The following is a 19,482-nucleotide window of genomic DNA, read 5'->3' as shown; positions in this document are numbered from 1 at the left end:
ATATAAGGAAGTGAACTAAAAAGTTCCCTCGCTTCCATTTCTCTTATATAAGCGATTGAATTTATTGGACGCTATGAATTCTCCAAACTTCATAAAGTACCAACAAAATTTGTGACAGAAAAAATTAATCTTTCAAGGGGAAAGACGTGAATTATTCAAGGTAAAAAGCTTTTCTAGCAATTCATTTCTGAGAAAAGAGCCCGAGTCTATCGAATATTTGAGAAACTGGATTATCTCCCTCTATTTACTTTCTCGATTTCAAGAGAGGAAAGCCACGGGGCATAGAGATGAGTATCTCTCCTTTCTCCTTCAGGTGGATGACCAACAGACGAAATGCACAGATGAGTAAACTCTTTATAGCGAACAAGTTTGTTTTTAAGCGTTCTTTGAAAGTTTAAAAAGATGCTTTACGTGGAGGTCATCTCTGTTTGTCTGTCTCCTTGCTACATGGTATCAGCAATTAAGCCTTTGGATAACTTCTTAAAAATTCGACAAGGAACACTGTCGCCGAACTTCTAGTGCAATTCCAATTTACAACTACAGCTCTCTATAAACAATCTTATGTGAAATAAGTTCACAAACAAACATATCCATGTAGGCCTGCGGTTTAAAAATGTTTTGGTGAAACTTTATATAGGGAATCTTCGCAAAACTTTAATGGACAAGATTTTATTTTTAGCCTTACCACCCGCTGAAAGCCTACTACATGTTTGCATGAAATTAGATAAGAATATCTCAATGACAGCAGATCAGCTTGATTTCTGTCCATACTAACGGACTTCAAAGCCTATTGTACGTAAAACCATAAATGTTATTATCCGGTTGTACAATAAGCAGTTTCACAGATTTTTTAAAATTCATTATTATGCATTATCTTGTAGCTGAAATTTTGCTGTTTCTAAAATAATTTGTTTGGTAGAAATACGTTCATAATCAGACAGCATATAAGCTCATAAAATATAAAGTAAAGAATTCAAACTTGGTAAAATACATTCTACATAAAACCCTTAGGAATCTTACAGAAATCAAGTATATGATTCGCTTGCATGAAAAATTTGGCGAACAGATATCAGGGAGTAGAATTTCCGAATGTCACTTTGAGAATGACGTACAATTATGATGACTCTAGACAAAATGAACTGAACACCACTGACTGTAATTGTGAAATAAGAAGGGATATAATTGTTTGAACAAATTTAGACAGAACATTCATAGGGAAGAAACCTAGAATAAGCAGGCCCACAATACTGAAGTGGATCATGAATAAACTCGGTATTGTCTCACTCCCCGTGCTCAAGATTGGGTCCGGTGACGCGCTCTTGTGAATATGACATTGGACCGTCAGTTTCCATAAAAGGCAAGAAACTGCAGGACACGTTCAGGGACTATTGACTTCTAATTATGGACTCCATCTTATGGAATTGGTTTGTTTCTTAGTTATTCATTCAATCTGTCTCTCACTTAATCAGATCAAGCGAAATTTTGCTACAACATTTGCGTTTCCTCCCTACTGCCTGCTTCGCCGGCATTCATCAGGCGCAACCTGGCTTAGAGTTGTGCTCACCGGTTACCGTACACTCTGCTTGTCTGCTCTTCTTCTAACAACAATAAGTATCTGTTAGAGAAATTTAAGTGGTTGTTTCTGCTAGCACCAGAATCAGCATCCCACACAGTAATCTTGAAATATGAAGTAATTTTATCAGTTATTAGTTTCGATACACCCCTGCTTACTGTGCATAACACTACCCAACTGCTTCACATTATTCCGCGTTTCCACTGAAAATATTTTCGATATTTTATCGCCTGAGTACTGGAGTGTTTATCTCCAATTTAACATACACTTCTGCTTCTCCATATTGTGTTATGCTGTGTCCACATTCTTCCATTGGTTTACCTTATTTGTAAGTGTCAAGATCTTAAATTGTGTTCTGCTCTAAGACACAATTAAACTGTAGCAGTTTCCTTAACTTGAAACCTAGTTTTCCAAAAACTGCTTTTTATGGACATACACTGAACTCTCGATTATCCAGGATAATGGTGGGGATTGAAATCACGATTAATCGAAAAACCGGTTAAGACAAATTTTATTAAAAGTAGTACTCTAATAGTGTACCTTCGTAATACTATAGGCCTACCTGTATTTAAATTTATTCAACCTCATTTATATGTCATCTCATGGCCTATTTAATACTTTTTTTACATTACACTGAAGTATGAATTAGTTATTTCAACCACAGTGTTCAACAACATCCAACATTTTTTACGAAAATTCACACTTAACACTTAAAAAAAATATATTGTCGTTTGCTTTTTCGTGGCATTTTCCTTTTTACGGATATCAGTACGAAGCCTATGTAATGTTAGCTTGTCACTTAATAAACTGTTCTCTTCACTCTCAAGATAGTCTAGTAAGGATTCCAAATGATTAAGAGCAGCGCCATGTGATATTTTCTTACTAGCAGCAGCGTCCNTAGTGTTGTTCCTTGCGCCCTTAGTTGATTAAACCAGATCAGCATTGCTTTGTCGAGATCATCATATGTTGATTTTTTCATGTTTTTTTTCTTCTTCATTCCGCTTGAACTAGAAGACGAAGCAAAGGAAATTAATTGATTCTTTTGTCTTTTCAAATCACGAACAGTTTGTTCTCCAATACCGTATTGCATTGCTAATTGTTTAACTACACCTCTTTTTCCCAACTGATTGATAATTTCAAGTTTCTGTTGAATACTTAACACAACGCGCTTCCTTTTACACCCTGACATTTTGCTAATGCACTTGAAGATCGATACAAAGAGACTAACTGGGGCGGTGTATCTGTCCTTGAAACTTTCTACAAATCCTTGAATTCTTTCATCCCTAACCTAGAACATTGTGTTAGCGTAACGGGACCAAAAATGTAGAGCTCGGTTCACACTAGCGCGAAAATAGTGTTACAACTCACCATGTGAAACAAAAGTGAATGAATATCAAGCAACATATAAGCCTCAAAAAAGATCCGGTAGCTCCGGTTAAGCCGCAAACCGGTTTGTCCGCCCCCGGATAATCGAGACTTGAGTGTATCTCCCACTCCCTCGCCTGAGGGCAGAAACAGATTCAGTTTCCGAGCCGTTGTTTTCTTTAGTGTTCTTTAGAATATCGGACAGTAGACAAAGTCTAAAATCCCAGCAATTCCGAGTGTTATACACAATCTCCGTGGTCTTTAGTCCTCGAGCGAACTATACCGACCGAGCGACAGCCGCTTGTCGGCCAAGTTAGTGCCAACTTTTGCGGATAGAATGTGTCGCGTGGTCAGTGCAACGAATCCCCACTGCCTTTAATCTCGGTTTTCTAGACCGGAGCCGCTATTTCCTTGAAATAGCTCCTCAATTATCCTCAAGAGGCTCAGTGGACCCCTTTCCAGACCCACTACTTCTCAAAAAATCTGGTAGCGACGGGAATGGGACCCGGGACTTCTGGATATGTAGGCAGGAACTCTGACCACTAGGGCACAGAAAGAGAACCATTTAGAAACTACATCCATTCATCCATTCTGCATTCACACGTCGATGGCAGTAATTTGCGAATGAGAAATATTTGGAAGGAAGGGTTCTTATCGTGCTTCAAGTTACTATCCCGAGCATCTGCCCCAACAGACCGAACAAACCCACAGAAGAGCGTGTGTGAGGATAGCGGATAAGTATGGAGCAAGATATTACTGATCAATTTTACACCAAACTTTCGTCAACATAGGACGGTTATAGGGCTATAGAAGTTGCGTGTCTCTGTGGAAATATTTGTTAACGGTAACTATGACCACAATTTATTTACAGCGGTTTTACAGTGCTCTTTAAATTATTAACACCAACGAAAGAGCCAATTTTTTCCTTTGCACTATAGAACCAGTGGGCCTAGGCCTACCTCCATGAACTTCTCCTTTTACTTCGGTTTTTCTAGATCTTACACATACGGTAGGACTCCTTGTGCGGGTGATCAGCTCGTCGCAAGGCCTCTACCTGCAGACAAACACAGAAAAACACACACAAACATCCATGCCCTGAGTGGGATTCGAACCCACAATCTCGGCTTCCGAGCGGGCGAAGACAGTACATGCCTTAGATCGCTCGGCTACCGTGACCGGCACGAAAGAGCCAATACCACAACTGAATTAAATACATTACACGACGAGAGTTAATACTGTTGCTGGAAGGCAGCGTGCTTATCGCACAGAGGGGAGATGTGAACAGAAATGTGATGAGGAAACCCGTACGATTTTGAAGCATATATTATTATGCGTACTGTTTTAGAGTTAGGTTGAATTTGTCATACTAGCCAAGGCTAAAAAGTAATCAACACTAAAATAAAAACTTGCTATAAAATCGCTTGCGATATACGTATAAACCCTTACTCAAAATTTGTGAACTACTGACATAGTCAAGTTAGAAATATTCATGAAAGAAACGCTGATTCGTGCGTGTTTATACTTAAAATAAGGTTCTAAAAACAAGAAGACTGGACAATACGAACCTATTATCTTCCATAAAGGCATCGTATTTTCACGTCTCGTAGGCTTCAATTAAATCGGTTTACGTGCCGACCAGTACATGGCTGCTTAGCGGCAAAACGGATTGCGCTATTCAGTTTATGCCTTAGCAGAAAACGGTTCCTTAAAATCAACGGTAGACTGAAAATGTCAGCAAATGGAGCCCGTTTGTTATGTGTTATCTGACACCAGAGGGGGCCCTTCTTTAATATAATAAATATGAATACAACTCAGTGTAGAACTGTGCAAATGGATGTATAGCTTTAGTTGTATTTACGGATGAATTGATGCACTCATACTTATAACATATTTGTTATTCAAGAAAACTTGTTAACATTGCGTTATTAATTAGCACATGTGAAGAGAGACCCCTGCATTTGCAATGGATTCTACACGTTGCATTAATAAAGCAAGTACATGTGTAGGAACTAATGAGGTCGGCCATATCAGTGAAGATGTTCTTAACAGCCTTGACAGACAAATTGAAACAGGTGCAGACCTCCTTTCGTGTAGGTTTTCTGTAACAGGATATTTCCCAGTGAATTTTCAAGTCATATCTAACACTCTCTGCCGATCACAATGGTAGCGCGTTCTAAGTCATAAACGGTCTTCGCTCGCTTTAAACGCGGGGATCGTAGGTTCGCATCCCATTGAAGGAATGGATGTCTGTGTGCGTTTATTCTGTTTGTGTTCTGTGTGTAGGTAGCGGCCTTGCGACAAGCCGATCCCCTTTCCAAGGAATCCTACCGAATGTGTACAGATTAAGAAAACGGAAAAGCGGCCACGGTCCAACAAAGGGCTGCAGAACGATAGATAGATAGATAGATAGATAGATAGATAGATGGATAGATAGATGGATGGATAGATGNTTGGTGGATAGATAGATAGATGGGCAGCGCCATAGCTCAAGCGGTTAGTCGCTGGCTTCCAACCGCCCGGGTTCGATCCCATGTCTGGTCAAGTGGGATTTGTGGTGGACAAAGTGGCGCTGGGGCAGGTTTTCTCCGAGTACTTCGCTTTCCTTTATATTTCCGCATCAGAATATTATAGATGTTCACATAACGGGCACGACTCATTCCGATCCGCTACATGCAGACATGTTAACGCTGGACAATTCGTTGTTATGGTAATTCAGAATTGCGTATTTTTAGAGCCTTCACTCACCGTTACCAAAATATATATGTACAAGGATATGGCCTCCTAGCAACAAGACTAGACAACACCGAAAGAATTCAGGAATTTTATATTAAATACTTGTAATTAATAATTAAATAATATTTGTTCACACGGTACAAATTGCTTACGACTAAGTCAATGCAACTCTACCTATTTAGGGCAATGTATGAGTACACCCTACAGGCTTGCGTGTTGCTGCCAACATGCGAACCTCTCCGAATCACTGTCTAATGCACTGGCTCCGTTAATGCAGTGTTGTTTTGTGACGAAACATTCCATTGCATTCCATTCACACTGCAGGAAAGAGTTCATCATTTTTAGAGTCATTTTCTTGAAATAAAGGACCTATCCTAACCTAAATTGCTGGAAGTATATCAGTGACATCAATATAAACATGTAGAAATCATTTAGTCACTGTTCCTACTCTGAGGCAAAATTTCAATGGAATGTTTGCAAAACTCTTATGATTACTGTGACTCCCTGCAGAAATTTATTTAGATTGAATCTGCGATAATGTGTCTGACTTGTATTAAAGAGGTACCTACTTCGAATCTAGGCCAGGACAACTTTTATTCAGAATGAGATTTCCGTGGTTTTATTCCGTTCCTCCAGGCTAGTCTAGATTAGTTCAGTAAATTGCTGCTGGTCCTCGCCAGCAGAGTCACTCTTGGTTTCGTTCCTTTTCGGGATCCATGACCTAAATTATGTTCTTTGCAAGACCGTTTATGTGTTTGGAAACTCGATCTCCTTTTAGACGAGAGGAGGAGTTGCTTTTTAAACAAGCGCTTCATTTGTTGCACCGTAATTGCACACGAGTGTACCATCACTGGAGAAAATCCAAATAGAGCCATTTGTACTTTATGGACACTTTACACGCTTTGTCACTATACTGCAATGAATAATTCTTCTGCAAGTGACATATAGGACAACTGTCAATACTAGTTTCTGCAGCGGTTTATGTCTTAAATGGTCAAAGACCTGACAACCGTCAAGTTTAAGTCCCTTATACTTATGCCGGTATAGTACCTGAAGTTTTGTTCACGGCTGATTCTTTCCGCAGCCTTTGAAATTCATCCACTATAACCCGATCATTAATTCATTCATTAATGGCTCTACAGTCTTTTGCTGGTCTCTTGCCTCCTCGTCTTACATAGAAAGTAGAAAGAGTGATCAGCCCGTCGCTAGGCCGCTACCTACACACAGAGTAAACGCAAACACAGACATGGGATTAACCCACGATCCTAGCTTTCGAACGAGCGAAGACACCTATCACCCAATCATTCAACACTATACAGCTTCATCAAACGGAAGCGTCATTAAATATACAACTGAAAAAAGTTACTGACCCTGAGGCACCTAATTTACAGCTGTGAAGGGAATTACGAGACTTTCAGGTTTGTCAGTTGTTGGCATTACTGCTCTGAATTCGGGCTTAATTCTTGACACGAAGATCGTCTGTCCTAGCAGAGAGTTTTCGTAACTGTCTTCACTAACCCGAAGTAATTACATAAACGTCATGACCATCATTCAATGCCGAACAAGAAAGTAAAATATCCCGTTAGAAGCTACATTTAAACTGGACTTTCAATTAGATTCCTTCTGGAATATTCTTTAATATATAGTACAACATGGGAGCTATACCAGTGTCACTGTACTACACACTCCCAATAACTTCTCACGCTGTCGCCTCTAATCACACGTTCCGGTATTCTTCACGTTCACGATTCACTCGCTACATGTGAACTCGGCGACTGCTACAATTCAACTGACTGCTTAGGCATTCCAGTTCTCTTATAAACCCTCAGCCAGACAGCGGAAAACGCGCCTCGCTTCCCTGTTGCGTAATCGCCGTGTTTACAGGTGTTGCTGGGCAACGCTGCCAAGAGTTGCTTATTGCTGCGTAGCAACCAACGTGCTTCGGCCCGGCTCGGATTTCCTTGCTGTTGCGTAACCTGGAAACCGACCGTTTATCAGGGGTCTGTCTTCGTGGTAACTCGTTCCACCTCCCGTTGCCCAGCAACGGTTAGACATGTCACAATATCTTTAAGACTGTTGTCTTATAGATTGTGACACCGTTGGTCAGCTCGATACAAAAACACCAGGCTATCTCCTTTCCTTCCCCCACCTTCCCATGGATCTGAATAATATACTCCTTCCTTGGAGCCTCCCTGCAGAGCTGATCCCATCCTCACCGCGTTCGCTTCCACCCTGAAGATGGAGGAAGCATGTTCTTGCAAAATATTGGCATTCACTCATAAACTATACTATGTCACAACCCAGAAGGCTTCATAAGTTGAATAATCATGGCCGCAAAAACATTAAATCTTAAATTTAAGGTTTTACTTTTTAAGAAAAACAGATGGAGTTAATGCAACATTAAGACGTATGACGTGAATTCTGTTTTGCCTACAGCCGTGTACACATCTCCGAGAAGACACTGAGTTACCTGAACGGGGAGTTCGAAGTGGAGCCTGCGCTAGGGGAGAAACGGGAAGAGATGTTGCGTATGGCCGGAATAAAAACATTTTTCATTGTTAAAGCTCTGAAACCGGTAAGTACCAACACAAAAGCACGAATTTATAAGGACAGTTATGCATCTACAAGTTTCGTCGACGGACAAATTACACTTAAATGTAGATCATATACGTCATCTCTTCCGTAATTAATCTCTGTTCAAAACTGTAAGAACCGAATATCTATAGACAGTTATCCCAAAATTTAATGATAAAGGAAAGTATAATAAGAGAATGTCTCGCTAAGAGGAGAAGATATCTGAGTCTCTGTTCGTGTAATTTTGCTTACTTCACTGGACACGCCCAAAAATATTTTCCTGTGGAATATATTTGAGCTAACGCAAATTTGTTTCTGAAAATAAACAAAATTTAATTTTGTTTGAAAGGATTAAAGATAGACATGTCACACCCTAAGTACTTATGAGGTTTTACTACAAACTATACCAGTTTTGTACATCTTGTATACGAAATACTTAAAATAATTTAAATGAATATTTCAGTAGAAACATCACATATACTGTATTTGATCTTCTCATAGTGGTGGTTATGAAGGTTTATATTTTCTGGGATAGTCCATAATCTCAAACCTTTCTTCTCTAAAATCCATTAAAATAGACCCAGTCCTAGGAAATGGTCACGGACTAAGCAAATATACGGTAGCCGTTACTGAGTAATGGCTTCGCAAATAAACGTATTCCCACGGCAACAACTGAATTGCAAAAATGAGGAACGTTGTTTTGTACAATCCGTGCCGAGGTGTTATTAGCAGGACAGGTCGAGACTATAGTTAGTTGTGAGACAGTCGCCAGGCAGTAAGGATGTGAACACCGAAGCTGAGGATGCTACGGCGCTGAAAGCCGTTACCAGGCGACAACCAGTAAAGAGACAGCAGAATGAGAAGGTTTATTACGTGCTGTAGTAAATTGCAGTGTGTGTGCATTAGGTATTGAGCTATAGTTACTTGCAGGTACGATCTGCAAGTGGTCAATATATTCAATTACAAATCCGAACCCCATCTATAGTCACTTCATATGTGTGTGACAATGCTAATCATTCTCGACATAAAATGATACTGTTTTAAAAATAAGAATAGATGCATTTAATCATATGGGAAACTTCTTAGATTGTACTCTTCTTCAAGAATTATTAGAATGATCAAGTCAAAGAGAATGAGATGGTCCGGGAATGTAGCACGCATGAGAAGCAGACTGCATACATGATTTTGATGGGATAGCCAGAAGGAAAGACACCACTAGGAAAACATAGTCATTGGTGGGAGGATAGTATTAGGATGGGATTGAACGGAATGGATGCATCTGGCTCAGGGTAGGGACCAATGGAGGACTCTTGTTCAGGTCGCGCAAAATGTTAGAAAATTCTTGAGTAGCTGAGTGACTGGCGGATCCTCAAGAAGGGCTCAGCTGCAATGCAGTTAGCTTTTAAATTTGTCCGCTTACAAGTAAGTGCACATTTGTTGTGAGATGTCTAGTGTGAGAACGCACAACAGTATACAGAGCGTCACTTCGATTATAAGACACGCGTTTTACACATTTTTTCCGTTGAAAATTTGAGGTGCGTCTTAAATTCTAGGAATGTTCACCCTCCTATTTCGTTCCTAAAACCCACATTTGAAAACAGAATGCGTCTTAAATTCGAGGACGTCTTATATTCGAAGTACGAGTAATACTGTAATTATTAATAATAGAAGGGACGCTTACTTAATGTATACGTAAGTGTATACTTGGCTTAAGTAACATCTGATGTGAGAGAGTCTGTTACGGTACCTTGACCGGGTTAAAGAACAGACATTCCCCGGAAAGCAGCAGCTGCCGCGGAAGGTAATTAAAGACGACGCTCATAAAAATACCCAGACTGAAAGCAATCTGAAATATTTGACGCGTGAAATTATTCACCTTTTGTAGACCCCAGGGATGAACACTATTAAAAACACTTACGTGTTCTAATTTTATGCATTAAGTGAAATAATGGCAAACTCTTTTATATTTAACTCAGAATTACGAAAAAAAACGTGTTCATTAAATATCAAAGTCAACATGAAATGAAAGCTATGTGTACATATTTATTCAGGTCAGGAGCGTTCTGGGATGTAAGGCGATGGAGTCTGGCTGGTATTTACCGACATTTCTTATGAATGTTCTGTGAAATGGCTGCTGAGAACTCACAGGTGGCTCAGTCTGCAGCCATCTGCTCACGCTGGTTCCTCGCTCGCGGATTTTTATACCTTGAAGATGGAGACGACACGTTCCTCCGAAACTTTGGTTCCCACAAGATCTACATAACTCCACAGCCTAGAAGATAGCCTTCTCCTTCATGAAACTTCTCATGTATCTTGTTTAAATTTCTTTAAAATTTTACGAATTATTCTAATTACATTAACAGTAATCTGTTCTTCATTCATTTTAGTGTGTTTTACGTTTATGTTTCGTATAATGTGAATAAGATAATTTATATTATTACCACTGAAGTTACAGATCTAGTAAATCCATTGTATCTCCAGCACAGTTACTCAAGCCACATTCTATTAAGGCGCCGAAATCTTCTGTGTCCTCACCCGCATGGTACTCCTGAAACGAGCAGATCTAAAACAACGCTCGAGACATCCATTCAGGAGGAATTCGATCTGTTTCTCGATCGGGACACTTAGTACTCTGGCTGAGAATTTTCGTAATTTGTCTCCGTCCTTTGAGGTAAATGCTGAGATACTACTTCGAATGGGTCACTACAGTTCATTCCAGATCCCTCAAAACCATCATCATCATCATCATCATCATCATCATCATCTTACCATTTGAAGCTATACCCTTAGAACTGAAAACGACGCCAAACAGCCTGCGAAAAAGAAAGACATTTTGCGTCTTGTTCTGGTACATTCGTCTTAAACGACTGGGTATTTCCAGACTCTGCTGTAGCAGTTCTATAATAGTTACTGCATATTTTCATTTATGTTCTTCTAATTCCGTTACTCTGTCAGATGCATGCTATGACGATTAGTTGCTCAGATTATGAATTCATCATTCTAAACGGAATTGTTACAGAGTTTAATATTTTAGAATAATTTCTCTAGGGTCAGATTTCAATAAAGCACCTCTTAAGAAGCCTCGAATTTTGCCATCTTTACGTAACCATAGCTACAATTCTTCGACAGCTTCCTAGTCTTTCATAAATTCTCTCCTGAGGACGTCACACTTCATGCAGACAAACAGGAGAACGTTAGAAGGATGAGATGAACAAAAACCTCTTGAGAAAGTAATCCAGACCATGCATATATGAAATTCAATTTCTGTCAGCTTTAATCACATCTGAGACTAACCCTCCTTCCTCAAGATATTACAGTCTACAAGTATTCTATATATAGTACCCTGCATACTACTTGACAAGGATTGTGAACGGATCACTGAACATCATTTCAAGAGGCTCCACTAAATTAAATTTTCTTCATAAACCTGTTGTAATTAATTTTACTAACAATAGAGCCCCTGCAGTTTCTGAAATGCATCTATGAACAGTCGGATTTTCTTGCTTCTTGCAGTTCCGACCATCAACGCCGGATGTCCGTAACGGCACTGTGACTGAGGAGACGGCCGCCAGCTGCGACGCGACGCCTGACAACAAGGAAGGAGAGGACGATTCCGCGGTGAGGACTCACCCACATACAAAGGGACTGTCAACTTGATGCACTCGGTCCAGTATTCACCAACAAATATTAACATAATATTATGAACAACTTCATATCCTTAACATGAGAAGCATTGCAGGCAACATTAACTTTCTGTGTGTGGGAAATTAAAGCTGTCTTTAACATTACTATAGAAACCTTAACCGTATAAATAATTCTCCCCTTCAACAATCGAGGATTATGCCCTGTGGCTTGTTCCGATTAGGAATGAATTCGAAAATGACGAATAGTTAGACATTTTGTAGGACGCCTTGGACGGGGATCAGACAATTTTGAAGCACAACATAAAGCAACAAAGAAAAACCCTGACAAATGTAAACAGCTCGAGCGGAATGTGAACCTCCGATCCCAGTTTACAATATTATATTTAAGCATCCTGTTACACTCTACACAGTGTATGGCACAAACTCCGTCCTAAGCGTAACAATTTATTGTAGTTCTTTCGTCTTCCTTTCTTCTACACTACATGTTTCGGCCGCAAACGGCCATCATCAGGTTATACTCTCACGTAGTTGATACACTGCACGTAGTAGTTACTATAGGATTCTGACGATGGTGTATAACACACTGATATATTGGGTTTTTGGACTTTCTCTATCGTCCTGGTTTTTAAGATAACTAATAAAAACACGACGTTTAGGAAACTGGATCTGTTTCTGTCCTCATGTGAAGGAAAACACCTATTCTGTTGGGTCCGTTAGAAAGAGCTAGCCTCAATCATCCAGTGACTGACAGAATAGGTGTTTTCCTTCACCTGAGGACGGAAACAGATCCAGTTTCCGAAACGTCGTGTTTTTATTAGTTATCTTGAAAACCAGGACGATGGATACAGTCCAAAAACCCAATATAACACTGCACGTAGTTTAAAATTAAAAAAAAAAGCCAGTTTGTGAAAATCAAATTGACGTGTGTAGGTTAACAACGATTTTGTACATATCTGACTGATATCAGCGGGGAAGATTTCTGATAAAACGAAACTTCATAGCAACAGTGAAATGAATAATTGAGAAGACTAGCCTTTTTTTGAATTTTAAACTACGTGCAGCGTAGCAACTACGTGAGGGTATACACCTGATGATGGCCGTTTGCTGCCGAAATATATAGTGTAGAAGAAAAGAAGACGAAAGGACCACAATAAATTGTTACAATTAGGACGGAGTTTGTGTCATATTTTCCGATCCCAGTCTTAAAACAATCCATGACCCTTCCAGCCTTATGACCGCGTAGCCACTGTGACTGGTCCGTTGAAATAAATATTATCATTTGCATTTGTATTAGTCTGTTCATGTTAGAATTTAGTGCACACTGTTATGAATGATAATTCCGGAGTACTGCAGCCTTTGAGTAGTCGTAACGTTACAGATTCTGCTAGCGGATATACGCAAAATATACTCCTCTCTTCTGACTGCCAGAATAAATATGCAGACGTGTACAAAACTTTAATTCATACTTACGTACAAAATACAGTGATCTGAGGGGCACTAAGTCTAATTTTAATTTCTTAGATCATAATAATAGAGAGGTGAAAATAACTACACAACTGACAATAACAGCTGTTTTACGATTCCTGTAGGAAGCAGTACTTTGTTTATAACATTTGCATTGTGTTATACATTAGCCAGTAGACGGAATGTCTCACTGAACACGCGCAAATCCTAAGGTCCACTAGTGAGGACCGCGCCGTAGCTCAAGCGGTTAGTCGCTGGCTTCCGATCGCGGCGGCCCGGGTTCGATCCCGGATCTGGTCAAGTGGGGTTTGTGGTGGACAAAGTGGCGCTGGGGCAGGTTTTCTCCGAGTACTTCGGTTTCCCCTGTCAATCTTCATTCCACCAAATTCTGCATCATCATAATCACACGGGGCAGGCTACAATAGGTCACTCCGTGGCCGCCGTGCCGCGTGGACCCAATAGGACTCCACCAACCCCCCCCCTACTTAGTAATTTTTTAAGTTCCACTAGTAAATATTATTTCCTTAAACGTCCACACGAATATCAACTATATTCTGCTAGACAGCAGCAGTCAAACCAACGTCCTGAAAATTTTTTATTAGGAAAGTATATTTAAAATTACTCAGCTGCTTGATTACGTGTTCTATGTCGAGAGACAATTTGAAGCTGCTGATTTGCATAAGGTTATGAGCAGACTAACATCACATAACTTATGAACAAACGTTAAACTTCTTAAAGGAATCCATATATTCTACCGCAATTTTTTCACGTTAAGCCGCTTTGAGAAATTTATTTACGACATTTCTTTTGACCGAAAACTGATATTGAGAATTTACATGTTTACCATTTCAGAAATGTCAGGCATGTGCATTTCGTTCTGTACAGGTTTATATCGTTCGAGATTATATTTAATGCAGAACAGGCCGTAATCGTGCATTGTGATAATGTACTGCTGCAAAATACACTAAACAACGTACGCTCAGTCGAGAAGTTTATTAAAATTCACATAGTGATATGCTGGAAAGCAATACTCATATCGAAATTGAAATATTTTGTCCACACTGAATCTAATTTTCGGCTCTATTCCTCATTTCTAATTACGTGCATTTCATTAGGAAGGCAATAGTTTGGTACGGATGTCTCGGAGATATCAATATACGGCACACAGTACAAATCGCGTTTCTGTATCCAGTGCGCGAGTCCAGTGGACGACAATCACGTGCTGAGCAACGGACGAGCGAGAGGAGACTCTGCAGACTTCAAGAAGCGCCTACGGAAGGAACTGGTCAACAGAGACGGACACAGGTGAGGTTAAACGCAACAAGTTTAAAATCGTTGGATTTGTCGTTCTTAGGCTGTGACTATGAGGGGTACCACCTTCTGCGATGTGACGCCATTTAGTCCGGTAAATTTCACCGAGATTTCCGATTTAATGACAGGATCCATCTTTAGGGTTGAAGGGTAACTTTAACAAGAAGTCTCTGATAGCTGCTGCTTCTTGCTTGTTGTTTTGATTACTATCGTGACTTAGAGATCCATTGCTAGGCAACGACTAAGTAAACACATTCCCGCGGGAGCCAAAGCGCTCACAAATGGGACGTCTGCTGCTAGGCAAAGGCCAACAATATAGGCTATGTATTCTGAGTGTCCGCACAAAGCTGTTATAAGGAAGTGTTCAGCAGCATAGAGTGAAGTCTGGAGTCAGCTGTTGAAAGAAGTTCAGAGAGTTGTCAAGAAGTAGGTCGACTTAGCGTCCATGTATTTATCGTCCGTCCATATTGCAACACTTGTTTATTCACTACTTAATTTTAATTTTAGTTTAACATTATACACTTTGACACTACATGTTTCGGCCTCAAACGGCCATCTTCAGGTGTCTTGATATGTTACAAATATTTTATTAAAGTATGTTAAAACTGCTCCACTGTTTTAGTCCGTGTTAAAATCACACACTGTAGTTCCATTTTCAAGGTAAAACCAGATACCCATATTATTTTGATGCATTTTACTTCGCCTCACACGGGGTGTCGTCCATTGCTCTTAAATGTATGTCTGTCCAGGGTGTTTTGTAAAGACAAAACCACACGCTGTGGAGGAAACGCGCAAACCAGGGACATATGGCAGTCATAACTGAAAAGTAGGCTACGAACGTGAGGGGCAAGCTGCCGAGACATGTCCGTGTTCTCCTACAGCGTGTTTGTGTAGATACACTCCTTTCGATGTGTCGATAAGCCTTAATTCAGAACAACGTAACAAGGACATATGCAGTAACTACTGTCTCAGCAGCACCACTGGTTACAGCACTGCGTTCACTTACTTCAGACAATCTCGACTGCCCTGCACTGCAGTGCACAGAACTGAACCGAAAAATGAAGAAAGCTTCAACTCCATCTCCCAGTAAATTTTCAAAGGCACATCGACCACAGGGAACCCTCTAAAATATTCTCTGGCGACTTCAGTATTTCTCTTCAGCTAGTCGGTTTCATGTATATTCCAGAAGTACAAATGATGCGCGAACAGGTTAGGCGATGCAGCTCCTAACGGCTCCTGAGAGAAGCGGGATCCGTATATTCCAACAGAACGTGAGGTGCGAGGAGGCCGGGCAGCGCTCTTTTACAGGGCTCTTTCGGCGACAATATGAAAAAGACAAAGGACCTAATTCGTGAAAGGTAAACAAAAGAGTTGAAAACACTGACTCGAAATAAAATTTCATCAGCTAGAGATAAAATGCCTCCTTCATATGCTGAAAGTCTACAAAACGTTGCCAAAATATAGTTGTAGGGTCGCGCCATAGCTCAAGCGATTAGTCGCTGACTTCCCACCGCGGCGGCCCGTGTTCTATCCCTGGTCTGGTCAAGTGGGATTTGTGGTGGACAAAGTGGCGCTGGGAGAGGTTCTCTCCGAGTACTTTGGTTTCCCCTGGCAATCTTCATTCCACCAATTATTCCGCAATCACCCTCATCTCTCATCTGGGGCTGGTACAATAGGCCAGAAGTGGCCGCAATACAAGGGACTTAGTCACACCGCACTAATATTAAAGAAAAGTAAATAGTTGTAAAGAATGCCGTCTTCTGGGATGTGGAGCCGTGTAGATGGTGTATGAACCAGTGTTTCAGAGGAACGTGTCGCCTCCATCTTCAGGGTATAAAAATCCGCGAGCGAAGAACAAGTGTGAGCAGGTGACTGTAGACTACACGGCGCCACGAATAAATATAGACGTAATTTTCACGCAGTAAAAGCTGCTGTTTGGAATTCTAAAATAGTCACAATTTGACTATTTTATATTCTAAGTGTCTGTCTATCTCTCTATATATCTATGGCTCTACAATCTTCTGTTGTCTTTGTCATTTTTTCCAGTTTATTAATCCTACACACAATCGGTAGGACTCCAACGGTAGATCAGCCCGTCGCAAGGCCTCTACCTATACGCAGAACAACACGAACACAGAATAAAAGCACACACAGAAATCCATGCCTCGACTGGGATTCGAGCCCACAATCCCAGCGTTCGAGCGAGAAGAAACGGTTCATGCCTTAGATTGCGCGGCCTCTGTGATTGGCGTTTTTTAATTGTACTCAGGCTTAACTAATACAGAACACCCCTCATCGTACTACAAGAACATTTCCACTACTTCGAACATAACCTGGAACCCCGAAGCGAAGTACGAAGTCTAGACATAAGGCCGTGCCATAGCTCAAGCGGTTAGTCGCTGGCTTCCCACCGGCCCGGGTTCAAACCCGGGTCTGGTCAAGTGGGATTTGTGGTGGATAAAGTGGCGCTGGAGTAGGTTTTCTCCGAGTACTTCGGTTTCCCTTTCCAATTTTCATTCCACAAAATTCTCCATCATCATAATCACCCTGGGCAGGTACAATAGGTCAATCAGTGGCCGCCGTGCCGAGTGGACCCAACTGGACTCAGCCCCCCACTATGCGAAGCCTAGACATCCAGAAGTAAAGAGAGACAGTAATAAAATATAAACAAACAGTGTGTAAGAATGCTGATTAGATTATAATGGCCCAGTATGCTTCCCACTAGTGGGTCTTGTGGAGACGGAAAAGAATCTTCAGGTAAAATAAAAGGTGGGAACTTGCTTTATTAGCTACGTGGACGTCTCCTCCACACACTTTCAGTATTCACGAAAACACAAACATCTTACTGACCGACGTGCACAAGGTACTATTCGATTTTCCGCCTTTCCTCCCCTACTGAGATCTCCAGTATGACGCAATCCCAAGGAGAATAAAGGCATCATGTAAAAATGTTTTCTCTGTAGCCATCGGCAGCACAAGCATTCTCTTCTTATCTTCCTTCCTGCGCACGACAAACACGCTTTATCCCATTCACGGCATGCCCCTTGGGAGTATGCTGGGACTCGTAACGGCTGTAGCTTCACTTCACAAGTTTACATGCGTCATCTCTGCAAACTGAGTACGATCACAGTCTGCTTCGTGTTTCGGCCCAATATCGAGTCCATCTCCTCTTCAGGAGAAGCTACTTAGATCATAACCAGGAAAGTTCTGTAGTTTGCTCGCAGGCAGATGCTGGCGTACAGCTATTCTAGACAGATCTTCATTTCAGAGTTTGTCATTAATATTTGGAACGTGTTTGAACAATAGTAAGAAGACAGACTGGATGTAAGAATGAAAGGAAAAAGGAGAAACATAAATAAGGAGAAGGAAAACAGGAAAGAAGGGGAGGCAGAAGCGTATGTCTAAAGGCATTAAGGAATTAAATAGGGGGGGGGGCAAAAGGAATAAAAGACGACAAAGGACAGAACAAAAAGAAATAACGTAGGGCCAGAGGAAGAGAACAGAGAATGTAAGGAATAAAAGAATTATGTGCCACTTTCCACGGCTTGTTCAAATCAATATTAGTATTTATTATCTTACGTAGACCGGTACCACACGGCAAGAGTTATTGTTCATAATGCGNCGCAGAAGAAAAATTTCAGACAAGGGGGTGGGTTCGAGGGTGTGAGAGGTGACAGGCGGCCAGTTGTGCAAACAGGCCGCCTGTCACTTCTCACACCCTCGAACCCACCCCCTTGTCTGAAATTTTTCTTCTGCGCATTCAAGGTTACTCTTAGCCTTGTTCGAAGTTACGTGACGCTTGCTATACTTCTGTCTCTCTCATTTCTACTCAGAGTATCGTGAGGAGCATAGAGTTCTCTGAAATGCTCTTCCAGATATATGCATTATCTATCTATGGCTCTACAGCCCTTGTGGGCCTTGGCCGTATTTTCGGCTTCCTAATCCTATACTCAGTCGGTACGATTCCTTGGACTGGGGATCAGCCCGTCGCAGGGCCGCTACCTACACAGAACAACACAAACACAATAAAAGCAGACAGACATCTATCCTTTGAGTGGGATTCGAACCCACGATCCCAGTGTTCGAGGAAGCGAAGATGGTTCATTCCTTAGACGCGCGACCACTGTGATCGGCTTAATTTTAGATGAACACGGGCTTAAGCCCTGTTCCTGGTACAGCAGCTAATTTTAACCCCCCCCCCAATCTGCGTCCACATATTCGTTTGTGATTCTGATTTTCCTGTTGACACGTGTGATTATGAGGTAATTCAATTTGTTAATCAAACATTCTTTGTTTGCAGGGACTTGATGAACCACACTACGTTTTTCACTTTATCGTTCAAAGATGGAACAACAGAGCGGGACTACAACTTGCACAAGGAATCATTTTCCAGCATCTCTGTGTTGGGCTGTCCGCTGGTACTCCTCATCACTTCAACTGCACAGTTTGTCGTGCTGCCTAGGTCAGTGTGTTTCCGCTGCTCCACAGGCTTACGAGCACCTCCTACAATCCGGACACACAGCCGCTACACATGTTCAGAAAGACACTTCCTCCATGTATCTAAATTTATGAACAAACCAAATTTATACGACTGTAAGATATTTATACGAAATAATTATATAAATTATAAAAACTTTTCACGCTTTTTATGCTTCAATTTTTCAATAAAATCAGTAATAACTCCATGTAACAGCGTTATTTTCAGAAAATAACAGTCGCTCAGTTATTCAAGAAATTTTTGAAGTCCTTTATGGATCCCGTACGTTCATTAACGTGTTCGCGACAGCCTACCAGTGTGCCATATTTTGAGGTATATAA

General features: G+C 40.9%; 1 protein-coding gene across 1 annotated transcript in view; it reads left to right on the top strand.

The window, feature by feature from the left end:
• The window catches only part of LOC117282028 (adenylate cyclase type 3), a 295,000-nt gene that overhangs the window by 246,209 nt on the left and 29,309 nt on the right, over nucleotides 1-19,482 (top strand). Inside the window, exons 7-10 of the mRNA XM_033754352.1 lie at nucleotides 8,108-8,246; nucleotides 11,759-11,863; nucleotides 14,546-14,658; nucleotides 18,965-19,126. Of these exons, the coding sequence (XP_033610243.1) occupies nucleotides 8,108-8,246; nucleotides 11,759-11,863; nucleotides 14,546-14,658; nucleotides 18,965-19,126 (519 nt within the window). The remainder of the gene's footprint in view (nucleotides 1-8,107; nucleotides 8,247-11,758; nucleotides 11,864-14,545; nucleotides 14,659-18,964; nucleotides 19,127-19,482) is intronic.

The sequence above is a fragment of the Cryptotermes secundus genome, unplaced genomic scaffold (genome assembly GCF_002891405.2).
Source record: "Cryptotermes secundus unplaced genomic scaffold, Csec_1.0 scaffold262, whole genome shotgun sequence".
In the NCBI taxonomy this organism is placed as follows: Eukaryota; Metazoa; Arthropoda; class Insecta; order Blattodea; family Kalotermitidae; genus Cryptotermes; species Cryptotermes secundus.
This window is presented reverse-complemented; position numbering and strand designations above follow the sequence as displayed.